At 38.9% G+C, this 15733-nt stretch overlaps 1 protein-coding gene across 7 annotated transcripts in view; it reads right to left on the bottom strand.

The window, feature by feature from the left end:
* Window positions 1–9125: 9125 nt before the first annotated feature.
* Window positions 9126–15733, bottom strand: part of ZNF215 (zinc finger protein 215) — a 152024-nt gene continuing 145416 nt past the window's right edge. For all 7 annotated transcript variants that reach the window (XM_027115511.1, XM_027115509.1, XM_027115505.1 and 4 more), the window contains one exon: window positions 9126–10960. In XM_027115511.1, the coding sequence (XP_026971312.1) occupies window positions 10089–10960 (872 nt within the window). In that variant the 3' untranslated portion in view covers window positions 9126–10088. The remainder of the gene's footprint in view (window positions 10961–15733) is intronic.

Genomic DNA, 15733 nt, shown 5'->3' on the forward strand with positions numbered 1-15733 from the left:
CGGACCGGAGCACGAACCCCCGTCCCCTGCATCAGCAAGCGGACTCCCAACCACTGTGCCACCAGGGAAGCCCTGTATATTGTTTCTTTTAGAAATAATGCTATTGTGCACTTAATAGACTACAGTATAGTGTAAACATGACTTTCATATGCACTGCGAAACCAAAAAAAAAAAAATTCATGTGACTCGTTTTATTGCATTATTTTCTTTATTGAGGTGGTCTGGAACCGAACCCACAATATCTCCAAGTTACGCCTATATTTTAGTATTAGACCAGATATCTTTGGTTTTATGTTCCAGTGGGCAAAAGGCCCCCTTTGCTCCCCTGCTGTCTTCCACCTGGGCAGATCCCCATCAGTACCCACCTTTAGATTGTCAGGCAACTGGTGAATATGCTCCTAAGTGTTAGTTTTTGCTGGATTTTGTTGTTTTAGAAATAACTGCTTTGATCTAGTCAGTATCTGCTATCCTTGGTAAGCCTGCATTCACATGTATAAACACAGACACACACATTCAGATATTTGAGTACTAACACAGGCACAGGATTTTTGAATGGATTTTTCCGTAGTTTATATTTTAGCTCTGAATAGGTCTCCAAGAGTTGTTACCTTCCTTTCCTGGTTCAATGATAGATGGGAAAAGTAAAGGCACGCCTCTCTCCTTTTGAAAGAAAACTTCCAACCATTTCATAATTGAAAATATCAATATATTAAAGTAGGTGGTGGGGTAAGGTGGGATTTATCCCTGTCTAAACATGAACTGCTCTATCTATGATGAATTCTGGTGCTACAGGTTCTTCCACAGAAAAAGAAGTTTGACTCTTAGAAAGCCTGAACACATACAGTTGAGGAATCCTTCATCCCTGGAACTAGAATTTATTGCATTTGATGTTTTGGAGGGTTGATTGTTAATTTCTGAGCCAGGCTATTGCTTCTTTGGTCAGTTATTATAGTTATAATGGCTGTGACTTTTGAGCAATTATCATGAGCCAAACACTGCTACATCACTGAGTGCTAATAATAATGAAAATTATATATTTGCATTTCATTTGCAACTCTTGTACTTCAGTAATAAGTAATATATTATTTCATTTGAGCTGTATAACAATCAAAATGTGGGCCAGTTATCCCCCTTCTCAGGTGAGAAATCAGAGTCCCAAGTTAAATAACTGGTTATACGACAAATGAGTAGCAAATCCAGGATTAAAACCTAGAAGTTTGATTTTCCATATCTCTTAAGACTAATTAGGGATGAAATGTTTTGTAAGAAGCATTTTCATTAAAAAAAGGAAATCAAAATACTAATCCTATGTATTTTTATTTCTCAGAAACTGTTTTTTTAGCCACTAAACTCATTGTCACATATATTTAGTAAGTGATATCTCTTATGATTTTCCTCACTTGCTAGACTGGTACCTAGTTAATGTCTCTGACAAACAATAGTAGATCCTTCTTTTAAGAAATAACCTATTTCAGTCATTACAACATCAAAATGAAGTAATGAGGGCAAGAGAAATCAACTTGAATATCAAGGGATCCTTGGAGAAAATTGACAGAGCAGAACTAGCATTGGTAAATTACTAAGTTCAAAGATCACATCTATTAAGGTAATAATGAATAGATCCCAGTCAGAGCCACTGTTCATAATCCAGTCATAATTTAGTGCAAACAATAGAAATACTTTTTTTTTATTCAAAGAAATACACAAACTTGAAAAAAGTACTGGTATGTGTTAGTGGGATCATCAGTACAGAGCCAGTATGGACAACACCTTCAAAAAGTTTGGCTGGCCTGGAGGTGATGTATTAATTAACTAGATGGGGGGAATCCTTTCACAGTGTATATGTATCAAATCACCAGGATGTACATTTTAAGCAACTCACAGTTTTATCTGACTTCAGATTTAGAGGTGATTTTTTAGATTTGACACCAGAAGCAAAGGCAGCAAAAGCAAAAATAAGTGAGACTACATCAAACTGAAAAGTTTCTGCCAAGCAAAAGAAACCATCAACAAAATGAAAAGGCAACCTACCAAATGGGAGAAAATACTTGCAAACAGTATATCTGGTAAGGGGTTAATATCCAAAATATATAAACACAACTCAATAGCAAAAACAGACAATCTAATTAAAAAATAGGCAGAGGATTGGAATAGATGTTTTTACAAAGACAAAAGGTACATGAAAAGGAGCTTTACATCACTAATCATCAGGGAGATGCAAATCAAAACCACAGTGAGATATCACCTCACATCTATTAGAATGGCTATCAAAAAGATAAGAAATAATATGTATTAGCAAGGATGTGGAGAAAAGGGAGCCCTTGTGCACTGTTGGTGGGAATGTAAATTGGTACAGCCATCATGGAAAAGAGTATGGAGGTTCTTAAAAAAATTATAAATAGAACTACTGTATGACCCAGTAATTCCAGTTCTGGGTATTTATCCTAAAAAAATGAAAACACTAAATCGGAAAGATATCTGCACTACCATGTTCACAGCAGCATTAATTACAATAGCCAAGACACGGAAGCAACCTAAGTGTCCACTGATGCATAAATGGATAAAGAAGATGCAGTATGTATATTTATACACAATGGAATATTATTCAGCCATAAAAAAGAAGGAAATCTTGCCATCTGCAATAACACAGATGGATCTTGAGGGTATTATGCTAAGTGAAATAAGTTAGAGAAAGACAAACACTGTATGATCTCACTTATATGTGGAATCTTAACCACCCCCCCAAAAAAAACCAAACTCATAGATACAGAGAACAGACTGGTGGTTGTCAAGAGTGAGGGGGGGTGAAATGGGTGAATGTGGTTAACAGGCACAAACTTCCAGTTATAACATAAGTAAGTCTTGGGGACGCAATGTATAGTATGGAGACTATAGTTAATAATACTGTATTGTATATTTCAAAGTTGCTGAGAGTAAATTTTAAATGTTCTCATCATGAGAAAAAAAATTACGTGTGGTGATGGATGTTAACTAGATTTCTTGTGATCACAATATATACAAATATTGAATCATTATGTTGTATACCTGAAACTAATGTTATATGTCAGTTGTATCTCAAAAACAAACAAACAAAAACACTTCTACTTATGCTACAGATAACCTAATTGGGTACAGAAGCTAGTCCAAGGAGAGCTGGACTCCCAAGGATGTGAATCATAGATATATTCAGGAAGACTAAGGTCCACTAAAAGTCCCTCATCAGGTCATTTTGGATCCTGTATCAGACATCCTCCATTTGCCTTTCTAAATCCACTCCTATCCTTCTCCAACATTGGGAGGCTGGCCTAAATGGACTATATCAATAGGCTCCCGAGCCCTCTGGCTTTGACTAGGTTTGGCCAATGGGAAGCCCTGACAGACTGGAGGGTTAATTTTGACTGGCTGCTCTTCTAGATCTGAAGTCACAGCTCTTACCAAAGTGCCTTCTTTACATGACTTTCTCCCTTCCAGTTTCTGGAGATGGCTCCTTCCTCTTCCTCTTCAGGCCTAGGAATAAAACACCCCCTTGTTACTACCACTGGAATACTTGCCTATTTCTTGTGGTTTCCCTAAACTCTGCCCACACCTCTTTAAATAGTCCCAGATTGTTAAACTATTATCAAATTAGTTTAAAATTAGAACCTGTTTCCTGCTGGAACCCAGACTGAAATACTTATTGGGACCAAAGTGGTCCTAGAAAATAGATCCTCTAAATGGGGTTCAGGATTGGGTTACTGGGAGCAGCACAGAGATAACCTCCTTGCTGGAGGAAAAAAATTAATTTTAGGGTATAGAGATTTCTCAAATTATCACTAGTGGCAGAATTGAAGAAAAGTGCAGGTAGAGGGCAAGGTGTTGAGAGATCAAGTGGCTATGACATTCAGTTGCTATGATGAAAATAATGATTTTAAAAATTTGGAGCCATCTAGCTTCTCTGTCACCTTCAAGAATAAACATAGAGAACGAGAGTAAACAAGAGCTGTGAGCATACAATTAAGAAACAGAAGAGGATCACCAAAAGGTCCCTACGACAGTTTTTAAGTAGTTCCTCATTTTCAACGGCTGGGAGGAGACCTTCTAGATGGTGGAGGAGTAAGACATAGGGATCACCTTCCTCCCCACAAATACATCAGAAATACATCTACATGTGGAACAACTCCTACAGAACACCTACTGAACGCTGGCAGAAGACCTCAGACCTCCCAAAAGGCAAGAAACTCCCCATGTACCTGGATAGGGCAAAAGAAAAAAGAAAAAACAGAGACAAAAGAATAGGGACGGGACCTGCCCCTCAGGGAGGGAGCTGTGAAGGAGGAAAAGTCTTCACACAGGAGGAAGGCCCTTCACTGGTGGAGACGGAGGGGAAAGCTTCGGAGCCACGGAGGAGAGCGCAGCAACAGGGGCGCGGAGGGCAAAGCGGCGGGATTCCCGCACAGAGGATCGGTGGTGCCGACCAGCACTCACCAGCCCGAGAGGCTTGTCTGCTCAGCCGCGGGCGCGGGCGGGGCTGCGAGCTGAGGGTCCACCTTCAGAGGTCGGATCCCAGGGAAAGGACTGGGGTTGGCGGCGTGAACACAGCCTGAAGGGGGCTAGTGCGCCACAGCTAGCCGGAAGAGAGTCCGGGGAAAAGTCTGGACCTGCCTAAGAGGCAAGAGACCATTGTTTCGGGGTGCGCGAGGAGAGGGAATTCAGAGCACCTCCTAAACGAGCTCCAGAGACAGGCGAGAGCCGCGGATATCAGCGCGGACCCCAGAGACTGGCATGAAACGCTAAGGCTGCTGCTGCAGCCACCAAGAAGCCTGTGTGCGAGCACAGGTCACTCTCCACACCTCCACTCCCAGGAGCCTGTGCAGCCCGCCACCGCCAGGGTCCCGGGATCCGGGGACAACTTCCCCGGGAGAACGCACGGCCTCCGCTGCCGCAGGCTCGCCCCGCATCCGCACTCCTCCCCACCCCCCTCCCCCGGCCTGAGTGAGCCAGAGTCCCCGCAGCAGCTGCTCCTTTAACCCCGTCCTGTCTGAGCGAAGAACAGACGCCCTCAGGCGACCTATACGCAGAGGCGGGGCCAAATCCAAAGCAGAGCCCCGGGAGCAGTGAGAACAAAGAAGAGAAAGGCAAATTTCTCCCAGCAGCCTCAGAAGCAGCGGATTAAAGCTCCACAATCAACTTGATGTACCCTGCATCTGTGGAATACCTGAATAGACAACGAATCATCCCAAATTGAGGAGGTGGACTTTAGGAGCAACTGTAGACTTGGGGTTTGCTTTCTGCATCTAATTGGTTTCTGGTTTTATGTTTATCTTAGTTTAGTATTTAGAGTTTATTATAATTGGTAGATGTTTATTGATTTGGTTGCTCTCTTCTTTTTAATATATTTTTTCCTTTTTCACTTTTTGTGTGTATGTGTATGCTTCTTTGTGTGATTCTGTCTGTATAACTTTGCTTTTACCATTTGTCCTAGGGTTCTGTCTTGTCCGTTTTTTTTTTGTTGTTGTTTTGGGTTTTTTAGTATAGTTTTTAGCGCTTGTTATCAACGGCTGCAAGGCAAATACGGCTGAGGACCAAATCACACTCTGACTGAAATGGCTGCAAAATTGCAGCACTAATTAAATTCATAACCTGGTCAGAGATATGGTAAGAGAACTGATGAAGAGCAATGGATAGGCATTTGGGTAGACACCAGTGAGGCTAAGAACACGGCCACCCCATTCCTCTGAACCTCTCTTGTCAATAACAACAATAACCCTTATCTGCTTATTTGAGGGTGTCAGACCTCCACTCCATTCAAGTTTACTCTTGATTACATCTGGAGCATTTGCCTCACAAACTGATACCACATCTCTTCAGTGCGCTTCCCCACCACTGTCAGTGGCTCCAGGCCCATAATGAGACTTAGATCCCAACTTAACCCTGATAGAAAAAAATGCAAGCATTCCCTGCTCCTAGAGGAGATACCAATTAGTACTGTACGAATTACAAGACCTCAGTAATTACATTAGCAAGAGCCGGGAGAGAAAGTGTGGGAGTCGATCATGGACCAAATGTAAGTTACATTTGGGTTGAATTCATCGTCATGGGTGCAAACATCTGGAACCTGGAGTTTAACATGTTGCTTTAAACATCTGAAAGAGCAACCTATTCTGTTAAACTGGGTAATTAAAACCTGGAATCAAACTTGACCTACTTCTAATAACATAACTTCTCGAATACCATAGAGAATAGTGTTCAGAGGTGCAGGGTGATGGAATATTGGAAAGGATTTATTATTACTCTCTTCTCCAGAGTTAAGGGATGTTTTGAAAGAGGAGCAAAGACATTCTTGAAGAGCTTTGCTGTGTCTGTTCTGTGTAGGCTAGAGATGATGGTGAAAATTGCTGCAATGGAAACGGGTTTCTTGATCTTAACGGTAATCATATAACTCAAAAGTGGCAGATGACAGATGGTGGGCATGTGTTAGAGACAAAGGGTCATAATTACTGCAATAAGTTACAGGAGGGTAGGAATTAAGTGTTTTGTTTGATCCAGAGGAATCTGTGCCAATAACAACTTGATCACAGCTTCCTAAATATGAAACAGATGGACAAATATTTAAGTGCTTATTGATATATTTAAGTATATGTAAGAGAGCCTGGGTGATATGCTTGCCTTGCCCCTAGCTCATCTTTTTTAAAATTTAATTTAATTTTAATTTATTTTTGGCTGTGCTGGGTCTTCATTGTATGTGGGCTTTCTCTAATTGCGGCTAGCAGGGGCTACTCTTCGTCGTGGTGCGTGGGCTTCTCATTTCGGTGGTTTCTCTTGTTGCGGAGCACGGGCTCTAGGTGCGTAGGCTTCAGTAGTTGTGGCACGTGGGCTCAGTAGTTGCGGCACATGGGCTCAGTAGTGGTGGCTCGCAGGCTCTGGAGTGCAGGCTCAGTAGTTGCAGCACATGGGCCCTAGAGCGCGTGGGCTTCAGTAGTTGTGGCGCATGGGCTCAGTAGTTGTGGTGCACAGGCTTAGTTGCTCCGCGGCATGTGGGATCTTCCCGGACCAGAGATTGAACCCGTGTCCCCTGCATTGGCAGGCGGATTCTTAACCACTGAGCCACCAGGGAAGCCCCACCCCTACCTCATCTCCGACCTAGTTCCTCAGTGACTGTTGTTGCTGCTGCTGTTGCTGAGTCTGGTGGTCCTCGAGTCATACTTGTTCTTTTTTGCTATCTCAGGTTGAGCTCTGCAATTACTCCCTTGCTTTGTAGGCTGGATGCCTGGTCCTTTCTGCAGCTTTCTTGCACTTTCCTATTGTAGACTGTGCATCCAGTGCTGCCCTCTGGGGAAACACATGCATTCTTGAGGTTCCTGAATCCTTAACTCCTGATCTGTTCCCTCTGTGTACTGACTTTTTAAAGGCTCTTCATACACGTCAAATCAGCTCTCCAAAAAGGTAGGAATTATTTACACTCCTGTTAGTGGTTATGAGTTGCCATTTTGACAGTCCTGCTAAAACTGAGCTTTAATATTCCTTTCATATGTTATTAGCCCCAAGTGTTATGTTTTTATTATTGGTGAAGATAGTATTTTCCCCCATGTTTATTGGTTATACTTTTATCATGAATTGGCAGCTAATTTTTTAGACCAGTTTTCATTGATCTTCAACTTTTAATTTTTGATTTTAATAAATATCAGCCTATATTATATATTCACCTAATTAATATACCTGCATATGATATAAATGTAATATTAACTATTCTTTTCTCCACACCAATGTGAAGTGATAATTTATGACATGCTAAATTCTTACAAACATCTAGGTCTAGTTACAATCAATTCTGTCCCAGAGATGTCAATTCCTAGGTTAGTACTGCACTATGTTACTAGTAGTAAGACTCCTCTTATCATGCCCCTTTAATAAAAAGGTATATAGCTATTTTAACTTGTTACTTCTACAAAATAAACTTTATAATCACTTGGTGAAATAATCTTCCTAATGAAATATTTGATTAGAATGGTTTAATGTGGGGAGATTGAACATCTCTACAATTATCTTCTCATCCAGAAACATGTTTCCATTTATTCAAGGTATTTTTTGAGGGAAGTGGGGTGTATGTAGTATATCTGAATTAACTTATTAAATTTAAGTTTTTCAATTGATTTTTTTAGGTTGTCCTAATGGTCTACCACATCATCAGCAAATGATTTTCTCCTTTCCAATTTCCATTTATTTTCCTTTTCTCATTATTCCAACTGGCACTTTCAGAGCACTGAATAATTGTGGTGACAGGAATTTCACTTTTTGCCATTAGCTTTAGCATGAAGTCCAAACGTCTAAGGTGGCTTACAAGGCCTTTCACGATCTGGCCTTTGAGTCTCCCTCTAATTTCTCCTCTGTGTATTCCTGCTCCACTCTTTTCCCGTGCCACTTTCCAGTCAGTGAACGTGTTTCCTGATGCCATGCCCTCATCACTCTGTAGCTCTGTACTGTTTCTCCTTTTTCATCTCTTCTAACATTCCCACACTCCACCACACACAATCTAGCTAATTTTCACTTTCTTCATGTTTCAGCTTAGATACCTGCCTTTGAATGCACATGATGAAATTCAAATGTTTATTAATAGGTCTATGGAAAAAGGCTGGAAGATGTTAACTGGCTGTAACTCTTCTGCAAAAATTAAATGTTAAGTGTACTCTAAAGGGGTTTTCTTCGAATCTAAGTATGTTTAGCTTAGTAAATAGTATATAGATCTTTTAATTTTTGGAAAGTGTAGAGATTTAGGAGTAAAAATAAGTATTTTACTTAGGCCCAAATAGCTAGCTGTTGAGAAAAAAGATAACAAATGAAAATAGTGCTTTTATCTTTCAACCAGCCAAAAGAAAAGTATAGCTTATAAAAAAAGGTGAACTATTAGACTCAGAATGCCTAAAAGGAGAATGTCATAATCCATTATATTAAACATGTCACTGCTTTGATGAGTGACTGAACTATATACCTCAAGAATTTCCTATGTTCAGAGTGTTTTTCTCTTAGGATTCTCCACAAGTTGCCTTATGTTTATATGAATTTCCCTGTCAATTATCAACACTTGTGTAGGGTTTTGTCTTAATTTAACAGCTTGTGATGTAAAGAATGAACAAATGAACATAGAATAATTTTTCACATTTATTAACTCATCATAGGGGTTCACTCCAGAATATGTTTTCTGCTTTTGGATAACATATGAACTCTGACAAAAGTCACCATCAACATTCATTGGCAATGTCTCCGGTATGAATCTTTGGGGGCAAATTAAGATAAACATCTTGTCTCAAGAACCCTTTGGGATCCTGATGTAGCTTACAGAAAAAAGAGGCAGTTCTGGTACACAGAGTATTAGGACACTCTGTTCACCTTTTAATGTTTGGGATAAATGACAGCCCAAGGCTATGGATGTCTCTCAAGCCTAGATCCCAAACAGTACTTCAACAAATGCAGATATTGAGAATACATGTAGATTAACAACACATCCACCCATCATTGCAATTGAAAACCCTCTTCCAATTCCAGTCCCCACTCCACACGAGGACACCTAAGGGTATTACTAGGTGTGAAGTAATTGGCTGTCACTGTGGTCTTCGCCATTAATTCAGAGTCAGTCCTTAGAAGTGTCTTTCTATGGATATATTCTTGTGAGTTCCTGGTTTCTTGTGACCTTCTTATAAGGACTGAAAGTTTGAGTTTTATTAGATGTCAACTCCAAGGGTATTGCTTGGCTCCTCCCTAATATCTACTTCATCAAGAGATCAGGTGAATATAAGTATTCCATAGGTTCCATTTATGAACTAGGGAAAGATGATGGTAATGGATATCGGAATAACGACAAACACTATCATGTGGATATGTTTAACTCTGAACCCTTATGACTTCATCTGAAGCCTGGAAAAGCTCCCTCAGATTTCTATCCAATAACAGATTTATCTCCATATTAATTCAGTCATATCAATTAAAGAATAATCTCCAACAAACATTTTCTTTCATTTACTATATTCACAGGATTCCTTCCAGAATAAATTCATGGACTTTGAATGAGTTCCGACTGAAGATAATCCCACATTCTTCCTGTCATAGGACTTCTCTCAAGTATGAAGTTTTTGGTGTTTAATCAGGTTTGAACTCCTGTTGAAAGTTTTCTCACATTCCTTACATTTGAATGGTTTCTCTCCTGTATGAATCACTTGATGTCGAATAAGTGAGGAGCTCCGGGTGAAGGATTTTCCACAGTTAACACATTCATAGGGATTATTTGCAGAACAGAATCTTGGATTTTTATTACTGTCTTCAGGCTGACTGAGGAGTTTTACATATTTATTGCCTTCGGAGGCCTTTGCTTCAGTGTGAATTTTTTGATGCTTAGTAAGGTTTGTACGTCGGTTGAAGAATCTTCCACATTCATTGCATTTATAGGGTTTCTCTCCTGTGTGAATGATTTGATGTCGAACAAGAGACGAACTGCGGCTGAAGGCCTTCCCACATTGATAACATTCATAGGAATTCACTATGGCATGACTTTTTGGGTGCTGAGTATTTGTATTCAAGTTCAAGGCATTCCCACTTCCGTTATATTCTGAATGTTGCTTACCTACTGAGTCTAAATTAAATTCGATATTAGTTTTAAGCTGATCACACTTTGGGGAACCCCTTCTCATAGGAACTCCCTGTTGTGTGTCAAAAGTTGAGTTAACTGACTTAACATCAAAACTTTCCTTATTTTCACTATATTCAAAGTCTCCCTCCTCAGTGTAGACTGCATTATGAACGAAAGCTTCTTGTGGCAAATTTATGTCCCAGTGTTCTTGGTTCTTATATAACCAATCATCACTTTTCCAGGCATCTAAAGGAGGATGTCCATTTTCAGTCAGTCTTGTCATAATCACTGCATGGGATGATTCTTCTCCAGAAATTCTCTGCTTTGGAACTAAATCCTGATTTTCTGAAATTATCTCTCTGTCTAAAAATAAATTTAAAATTCCATGAACTAGAAGAAGGGAAACTGCTTCATTAGGAAAGGGACACTAAGCCATATAAGGGTATATGCATATTTTATGGGTCTTTAAATACAGAATGGAAATGTGAGGCAAGGTTAGAAAACAAGGATTAAAGAAGAAATAAATGGGATAAAAATATTCTTAAAAGGATCAGGAGATCATAAAATATGAGAGCTATTCAAGAATATTAAGGAGAATACACAGAACTTAGGTAAAATATCAGCATATGAACTGGGACGGCATGGCATATCACAGTTCAAGCCATCACTGGTTCATAACTAGTCTGTGAAAGTTATACCTAATCTTCCTTTCTCTAGCATCCTGTCTCTTTTACCCCAAGGTGTTCCACATAATAGCCCTTCAAAAATACCAATTTAATCATTTCTTCAGGAACATGTCTAAATTTATAGGTCCCATAGCTTAACAGCTAAAAGCAAACTTGCAATCATAGTGCCCCTATTTTCCATACAGAGCAATTATTCCCTGCATTTAACAGAGGCAGAAATAACTGTAATATATGATAGCAGGGAAACCAGTCTTATCCTGGGCTCAAAATAATCACTCCTGATTCTAACAGTGCTCATACACTTCTATGTGTTTCCTAGAACTCAAAACTTTACCTATTCTGATTCAGGTTGGGTTCTTCTGTTTTCACCTGCCTTCATTTCTCTATTTGATAAAGTTCCAGTTTCCTTCTCAAATTCCTTTTTCACTTAGTTTCTATATAAATATACCCAGTATACTGTATATTACCTGTGCTTTCTCTAGTTGCAGTGAGTGGGGGCTCATTGTGGTGCACGGGCTTCATTGTGGTGCACGGTACTCTTCATTGTGGTGCACGGGCTTCTCATTGTGGTGGCTTCTCTTGTTGCAGAGCATGGGCTCTAGGCACGTGGGCTTCAGTAGTTGTTGTGCATGTGCTCAGTAGTTGTGGTTCGCAGGCTCTAAAGCGCAGGGCTTAGTTGCTCCGCAGCATGTGGGATCTTCCCGGATCAGGGATCGAACCTGTGTGCCTTGCGTTGGCAGGCGTATTCTTAACCACTGCGCCACCAGGGAAGTCCCTGGGCCTAGCCTTTAAAAGACCCACAGCTTTCAATTCCTTTCAGGATGTTCCCTCTCAGAACCTTGTTGCCATGCTGTGAGAAGGTCCTTGCCTCAGTAGAGGCCATGTATAGGTGTTGTGGTCCACAGGACTAGCTAAGTTCCCAGTGACAGCTAGCATCAACTTTCATCTATGTGATCATAGTTGTAATGGCCAAGTCATCTTGGCCATTCCATCCCAGTCAAGCTCCCAGAACACTGCATCCTCAGCGAACATCATAGGGAATGTAAGAACTCCTAAGTCAACTCATGAAATTGTGAGAATTAATAAAATAATTGTTTTAAGTCACTAAGTTTTAGGGTAATTTGTTAGAAATAATAGATGACCAAAATAGTAATTTTGTTCTAGTAGTATTTATTAAATAGCAAAATTCCTAGTTGTATTTCCCTATGTAAATCTATGTTCTCCTAATATTTGTACAACTCATTTTTCATGCAACTTCCTTACTTCCATTTCTAAAATCACGCTCATGTATTTTGTTATTTTCAAGTCACTTGCTTCTAATATGTAGAAAAGCTGCTAATATTTTTATTTTATATCTGGCCACCTTAACGAAATTCTAAACAGATATAATCATTTTGATACTGAGTCTCTTGGATTTTCTAAGTAGAAAGTTATCATACACAAATAGATTTTTCTCTTTTCTATTAATCTTCTCATTTGTTTCATTTATTTTTCTTTCATTAGTTAAAACCTTCAGGTAAATATTAAATAATTATGGTAATAGGACTAAGAATCTGTTGATTTTAGTGTTAATACCACTGTTTATCTTTACACATAGTATTAACCAATGATTTGTTCTATTTTTGCTCTAATAGATTTCAAATCACTGGCTTATTCCTGACCACTAATTCCAAACTCATAAACCGTGCTTTATCTATAAGACCTTGTTCCTGTCTCTAACCTAAAACAAAAATAAACACTTTAAACCTTAGCCTATAATCCTAATTCTGGGTCTCTGCCTACTTCTCTCCTGGAGACCAGCCCATGCCAAACCACCTCTGCCTTTCTTTGGCCTAACAATTTTCCTCAACTTCTCAAATCACCTAGTTAGTTAAACTCTCCAAAATCTGGCTTTATATTCTCTATCCAAATTTACCTTATACTGTCTCTAGTAAACTTGGATCATTGATTCTTATTCTAGATCTGAAACATTTGGTGAGCCTTAAAAATATACATGTGTGGGGCTTCCCTGGTGGCGCAGTGGTTGAGAGTCCGCCTGCCGATGCAGGGGACATGGGTTCGTGCCCCGGTCCAGGAAGATACCACATGCCGCGGAGCAGCTGGGCCCGTGAGCCATGGCTGCTGAGCCTGCGCATCTGGAGCCTGTGCTCTGCAACGGGATAGGCCACAACAGTGAGAGGCCTGCGTACCGCAAAAAAAAACAAATAAAAAAAAATATATATATATATATATATATACACACATGTGTGTAGAAAATCCTAAAGATGCTACCAGAAAACTACTAGAGCTCATCAATGAATTCAGTAGCGTTGCAGGATACAAAATTAATACACAGAAATCTGTTGCATTTCTATACACTAACAACAAAAGATCAGAAAGAGAAATTAAGGAAACAATCCTGTTTACCATCATATCAAAAAGAATAAAATACCTAAGAGTAAACCTACCTAAGGAGGCAAAAAAACCTGTACTCTGAAAACTATAAGATGCTGATGAAAGAATTCAAAGATGACACAAACAGATGGAAGGATATACCATGTACTTGGATTGGAAGAATCAATATTGCCAAAATGACTATACTACCTAAGGCAATCTACAGATTCAATGCAATCTCTATCAAATTACATTTTGTTTAATTGGCATTACACAAACAAACTTATGGTTACCAAAGGAGAAGGGGGAAGGGATAAATTAGGAGTTTGAGATTAATATATACCCACTACTATATACATACTGTGAAAATGGCATTTTTCACAGTAGAACGAAAAATTTTTTAATTCCTATGGAAACATAAAAGACAATCTTGAGAATAGCTGAAGCAATCTTGAGAAAGAAAATGGAGCTGGAGGAACCAGGCTCCCTGACTTCAGACTATACTACAAAGCTACAGCGATCACAACAGTATGGTACTGGCACAAAAACAAATACAGATCAGTGAAACAGGATAGAAAGCCCAGAAATAAACCCATGCACCTATGGTCAATTAATCTACCATAAAGGAGGCAAGAATATACAGTGGATAAAAGACAGTCTCTTCAATAAGTGGTGCCAGGAAAAGTGGACAGGCTACATGTAAAAGAATGAAATTAGAACATTCTCTAACCCCATATACAAAAATAAACTCAAAATGAATTAAAAACCTAAATGTAAAACCAGATACTATAAAACTTGTATAAAAACATAGGCAGAACACTCTGACATAAAATGCAGCAATATCTTTTTGGATCCATCTCCTAGAGTAATGAAAATAAAAACAAAAATAAATAAATGGGACCTAATTAAACTTAAAAGCTTTTACACAGCAAAGGAAACCATAAACAAAACAAAAAGACAACCTACAGAATGGGAAAAATATTTGCAAATGATGCAACGGATAAGGGATTAATTTTCAAAATATACAGATAGCTCATATATCTCAATATCAAAAAAACAAACAAGCCAATCCAAAAATGGGCAGAAGATCTAAACAGACATTTCTCCAAAGAAGACCTACAGATGCCCAAAAGGCACATGAAAAGATGCTCAACATCCCTAATTATTAGAGAAATGCAAATCAAAACTACAATGAGGTATCACCTTAACACTGGTCAGAATGGCCATCATCAAAAATTCTATAAATAATAAATGCTGGAGAGGGTGTGGAGAAAAAGGAACCATCCTACATTGTTGGTGGGAATGTAAATTGGTACAGCCACTATGGAGAACAGTATGGAGGTTTCCTTAAAAAACTGAAAATAGAACTACCATATGATCCTGCAATCCCACTCCTGGGCATATATCCACACAAAACCATAATTCAAAAAGATGCATGCACCTCAATGTTCACTGCAGCACTATTTACAATAGCCAAGACGTGGAAGCAACCTAAGTGTCCATCAACAGAGGAATGGATAAAAAAGATGTGGTACATATATACAATGGAATATTACTCAGCTATAAAAAGAATGAAATAATACCATTTGCAGCAACATGGATGGACTAGAGATTATCATACTAAATGAAATGAGTCAGAAAGAAAAGGACAAATATCATGATGTCACCCATATGTGGAATCTAAAAAAAAAGAAATGATACAAATGAACTTAAATACAAAATAGAAATAGACCTACTGACATAGAAAACAAACTTATGGTTACCAAAGGGGAAGGGGGGACGGATAAATTAGGAGTTTGAGATTAATATATACACACTTCTATATATAAAATAGATAACCAACAAGGACCTACTGTATAGCACAGGGAACTGTACTCAGTATTTTGTAATAACCATTAAGGGAAAAGAATCTGAAAAAGAATATATATATATATATATATTCCATATATATATGGAATCACTTTGCTGTACACCTGAAACTAACATGACATTGTAAATCAACTACACTTCAATTCAAAAAAATGTGGAAATCTTAAAAAAAATGCATGATGCATGTGTGTATTTGTGTGTGTGTATA

Source organism: Aethalodelphis obliquidens, unplaced genomic scaffold, assembly GCF_003676395.1.
Source record: "Aethalodelphis obliquidens isolate GAN/ISIS:26980383/991018 unplaced genomic scaffold, ASM367639v1 scaffold14, whole genome shotgun sequence".
Classification (NCBI taxonomy): Eukaryota; Metazoa; Chordata; class Mammalia; order Artiodactyla; family Delphinidae; genus Aethalodelphis; species Aethalodelphis obliquidens.